The 4,381-nt window shown below is 40.5% G+C and overlaps 1 protein-coding gene across 5 annotated transcripts; it reads left to right on the forward strand.

Moving 5' to 3' along the window:
- The first annotated feature begins 396 nt into the window (after nucleotides 1-396).
- On the forward strand, nucleotides 397-3,601 carry LOC148036188 (protein IQ-DOMAIN 7-like). Of its 5 annotated transcripts, none has more exons than XM_087679098.1 (5): nucleotides 397-565; nucleotides 921-1,010; nucleotides 1,454-1,672; nucleotides 2,094-2,234; nucleotides 2,617-3,601. In XM_087679098.1, the coding sequence occupies exons 2-5, from the start codon at nucleotides 930-932 to the stop codon at nucleotides 3,130-3,132; spliced, it is 957 nt and encodes a 318-aa protein (XP_087535224.1). In that variant the 5' UTR covers nucleotides 397-565; nucleotides 921-929; the 3' UTR covers nucleotides 3,133-3,601. The 5 variants fall into 5 exon arrangements, with proteins under 5 accessions (XP_087535224.1, XP_087535226.1, XP_087535222.1 ...); XM_087679100.1 differs by having other exon boundaries at nucleotides 926-1,010; XM_087679096.1 differs by having other exon boundaries at nucleotides 397-713; nucleotides 2,617-3,600.
- Nucleotides 3,602-4,381: the final 780 nt, after the last annotated feature.

A 4,381-nucleotide genomic window follows, 5' to 3' on the forward strand; every position in this document is an offset into this window, starting at 1 on the left:
CTCATTTGTGAGTTGGAAGGCCCTTTGATTGTGTGGATCTTTTGAGGCAAACCTAAAAACATACAGGAAGGTGGGGGGGGGGGGGGGACTGATTTTGAATTAAAGTGCTCTCTCTCTCTCTCTCTCTCTCTCTCTCTCTCTCTCTCTCTCGCTGTATCCCCCCCCCCCCCCGGAAGGGTAGTAGTCGTAGTAGGTGCACGGGGGGCCCCTCTCGTTTACATCCACCCTGGGTTTCAAACATTTGAAAGAGACCAAAAAGAGAGTAGAATATACTCCCCTCTTCAAATTGCAACACAGTATAAAATAATCCATCCCTCCTTCCATCCATTGGGAATTGTGGAGCTCTCCGACAAAAAATTCAAACACAGACCGACAGACACACAGAGAGAGAGAGATAGACGCCCCCCCCCCCCGCCTTACACACAGTACAGAATAGCAATATAGGAATCCCATTTATCCTCTGTCCGTCTCTGTCTCTGTCCCTCTCGTGTGCTGCATTTAGCCCCTCTGCCTTTTGCAATCATCTTGCATTGCAGACCACCTCTTTTGCTTCCTCTTTCATCAGGTCGTCTTCTTCTTCTTCTTCTTCTTCTTCTTCTGTAGCAGTATTTCTCCCCCTCTTTCCGGTATGTTTCATGCAGCCCATCCATTCTCTAATTGGAATTTCTTGAATCTGTTTTCTCCTTCCATATTCAATTGAATTGGTGTTTCAGGTACCACAGATCAGTCAATAGTCCTGTGTCAGTCTTTTGATTCGATTTTTGGGCTCATTTTTCCATTAGCTTTGCCTCCATTCATCAAATTTCTGATTGCAATCTGGACTTCCTTTTCTATAGTACTAGTATTTAGCTCCTCTCTTCTTATGGACTCCATGCTGTTACAGCATGTTGGAGCTGACACTGCTTCTGGCATTTGGGCAGGACAGGATTATGGGTGTTGCGGCACGGTGGTTCAGGGCCCTGATAGGTATCAAAAAGAGCAAAGGCTCTTCTGGAGGAAAAGATGATCTAGTGAGTCAAAATTTGTTATATGATTGCCATGATGATGTTAAGGATCCCCTTCCAATAGTTTTGTTACTACCAAGATCTATCATCTAAATCAAAATGCTGCCATTATTGCTAACATCAGGACAAGCTGAATAGATAGATGGCAGTTCACTAATTCTAAGGGCTTATCCTTCTTTTTGTATACCTGTATGGGTAAGCAGACAATGTCTTCAAATTTAACATTTTGTTATCAGTGGTGTCTGCTCTTAGATGTTGTCGGAAACTGCCAAATATGAGATGAAAAAAGGGCTTTGTTCTGTGTTTGATGCCCAACCCATTTGTCATGAGAAATGAGCAGCGCACAAACTATGAATGACAATTTGCACTTCATTCATTTGCTATCAAATCATGTCTTCTACATTCTGGCCATTTTACTTCCCTGTCTGAAAGTGTGTTTGTGTATGTAGAAAAACTCAACTGCAAGCAAATCTAAACGATGGATTGTGCGGAAATTGGGCATGGGGAAGCAAAAGGAAGACAACCACCACTATGCAGGCGACTTTTTTGGAGTAGTTATAGCTCCCTCTGATGAGCCTACTGCTGATTATCATTGTCATTCTGGTTCTTTGGATTCCAAAAAGCATCTGGCTGCCATCAAGATACAATCTGTATTTAGGAGATTCCTGGTTTGCTCTCACTCTGTGAATCTTCAATCGATCCGTGTTTCAAGTTTAAGGTTTGGTTGTTCATGCAGCTGTTTGTATTCTTGTAAGGAAAACAGAATCTATGTGAGTTTCAAATCCCCACCAGTTATGAAGTTTGTTTCATCAAGTCTGTGGCTCAACATTTGCCTGTGGAAAGAGACACCGATCACAAGAACCTGTATTCCTCTTCAGAAAGGGTCTAGCTATTTATTTGTTGCTGAAGGCATGTCTGAACAGTGCCAAGCTGTTGTAAAAGCTTGTCCAAATACAGGCATTCAATACAGCAACAGAACATGATCATAGTCTGAATGAATATGGCTCTGCTGGAGCAATGCAAGTTGTTTGGCATGTTTATCACTAAGCCAAGATAGGATATGCTACTAATCCAAGTGGTGTGTTCCAGGCTCGCAGAGCATTTCTAGCACTAAGGGCTCTGGTGCGGATACAAGCAATATTTCGTGGACGCCGAGTGAGAAAACAAGTGGAATTGAACCAGCATTGCCACCTTCACGTGCACACACACTCTTGGGGAAATCATATCATGGTCTTGCTTTTTGACTCAATCTATTAAATACTAGTCATTCTCTGGTTTTGCAATTTGAATTAAGCATAGGATCACTTGCTTTCCTTTTGTTGAGTGTGCTTCAACAATGACTATCTGTTTAGGTATGTTGAGTGTGCTTCAAAGGCTTTGCTTGAAAACTGAGAAGCTGCAACATCTGAGCATGCATTCTGAGGATTTGACTATTAAAATGCTGTGAGCTGTAATTCTTTTTTGCCTGTTTGAGCTAAGGGTGCATATATGGCTTGATCACTCATGCATTCCACTTGCTTCAATTAAAGGAATTAAGGATCTTACTGCTATCTTAGTGTAGTGTGCCTGCCTTCACTAAGCCTTCTTGTTGATTTGGCATTTCCCTGTGCAGAGGAAGGATTGGTGTGGGTGCCAAGGCACTGTGCAAGAGATTAAAGCAAGGCTGCACCACAAGCAGGCTGCGGCAATTCGACGGGAAAGGGCAATGGCATATGCATTATTGCACCAAATCAAGGCAAGGAAAGCTTTCATTGATCAATGCTGGGAATGTGAGAAGGATGTATTGGAACAGGAGATGGAGACAAGCAAAAGCCCAAGCAAGCTCAGGATTATGCCCAAAATAGCTATAGCTTACTATTACTCGGGGCCCATCTTCTCAGCATCGCCGCTATCATCATCATCTTCATGTGCTTGTGGACATGATGGTGTGCATCTGCACCATCATAGGAGCAAGAACTCATGTCATAGCATGCCAAAATACATGGATACAACCATCTCAATGCAGGCCAAGCAAAGAAGTTTGAGCATTGCAAGCCTGCAGAGTCCTTCAGCTCAGCTGCATTGTAAAAGACGGCATGCATCTCTAGCTTGCCTTGATACACACCATCTGCTTCTCCAGTGCAGTTGAGCTGTAAGTTAAAGCTCATGCTTCAACTTTGTATGCTAATTGGCACTAGAAGCTCTTGCCTCGAGAGCATTTTTTTGATTGTATACACAAAGATGGTTTGGTACCTGCCATCTTCTAACCTACATGATTGCAACCCTAGTGTGTGGTGTGCTTCACGACGACCGTGTGCTGGTGCGCTGAGGGTTATATACGAGCGTTGATGAAGAAACAACTCTGCTAATGGTCATTGCTAGTGCTAGCTTTAGGATAGATGGATGGATAGATCATGGGTTCTACAAATGGGTATATATATATATAAAACTGTTGTGTTTGCTTCCATATATATATATATATATATATATAACTTTTGTGTTTGCTTCCTCTTTATTCCATGGTGCTACCATTACACAACATAAAAGCATCCTTGCCTCAAGTCCGTGTTCAAAGAAAACCATCCTTTACTATATTTTGGATAAAAATAATTTATTTTTTGGCGATTTTAGTTTTAAAATCGCCTATTTTCCCCTCAAAATTGGATGGAAAAGCCTTTTTCTTTTCTTCAATGGATGGGAAAAAAGTTTTTAGAGAGCATTGTCTCAAGTGAGACAAAAGCATGCCTTTGACTCTATAAACATTGATGGTAATGGGCCAATGCTCATGTCCATTTAGTTCAAACGGTGTCTTTGATTTCATGGGGATTGAACTAACATGGATCATAATACATGTCCACTTAACATAGAGAAAGTGAAGTCATGATTTGGATGTTTCCTTATTGAAAATACATCCTTCTCTTTAAGCCCTCTCATCATGAAGGTTTCCCTTGAACATTCTTTGTTTTCTTTACATGAATCTTTTTTTGTCCTAACAAACATCATGCCAACATATAAAAGTATACATGGGAATGTTTGGTTGTGGGGGAAATATTAATATTTCAAACATTCTATTCCCTTTTGTATGTTTTTCCTTGTGTTTTGAATTGTTACTAATTTCAATTATGATATCAAATGAATCTCTCTTTGCAAGTTGATTAGCTACTTTTCACACTTGGGAAATTTTTGCAATAACATGAATAAGATGTGTGGCAAATAAAATTTGAGCAAAGAATAGAGAGTATATAATTAATTATAGGACTAAGATTTTGTTTTCGTAAACAAACACAACGATGGCTTTGTTTACTTGTGCACTTCTATAGTGAAGCTTAGATGATAAACTAGATAGATTATTAGTGAAAATAGCTTGAAGCTTGTTGGATGAACTTTGACTAGTCAAA

Source organism: Lygodium microphyllum, chromosome 5 (assembly GCF_053477565.2).
Source record: "Lygodium microphyllum isolate KBCC chromosome 5, Lygodium_microphyllum_v1.1.10, whole genome shotgun sequence".
In the NCBI taxonomy this organism is placed as follows: Eukaryota; Viridiplantae; Streptophyta; class Polypodiopsida; order Schizaeales; family Lygodiaceae; genus Lygodium; species Lygodium microphyllum.

Bases quoted from the DNA above. Each gene is read 5' to 3' on its own strand.
- LOC148036188 (XM_087679098.1), top strand. From the start codon at position 930: ATGGGTGTTGCGGCACGGTGGTTCAGGGCCCTGATAGGTATCAAAAAG. The intron at 1,011-1,453 runs GTGAGTCAAAAT...TTGTGTATGTAG, and splicing joins CTGGAGGAAAAGATGATCTA to AAAAACTCAACTGCAAGCAA. The intron at 2,235-2,616 runs GTCTTGCTTTTT...TTCCCTGTGCAG, and splicing joins CTTGGGGAAATCATATCATG to AGGAAGGATTGGTGTGGGTG.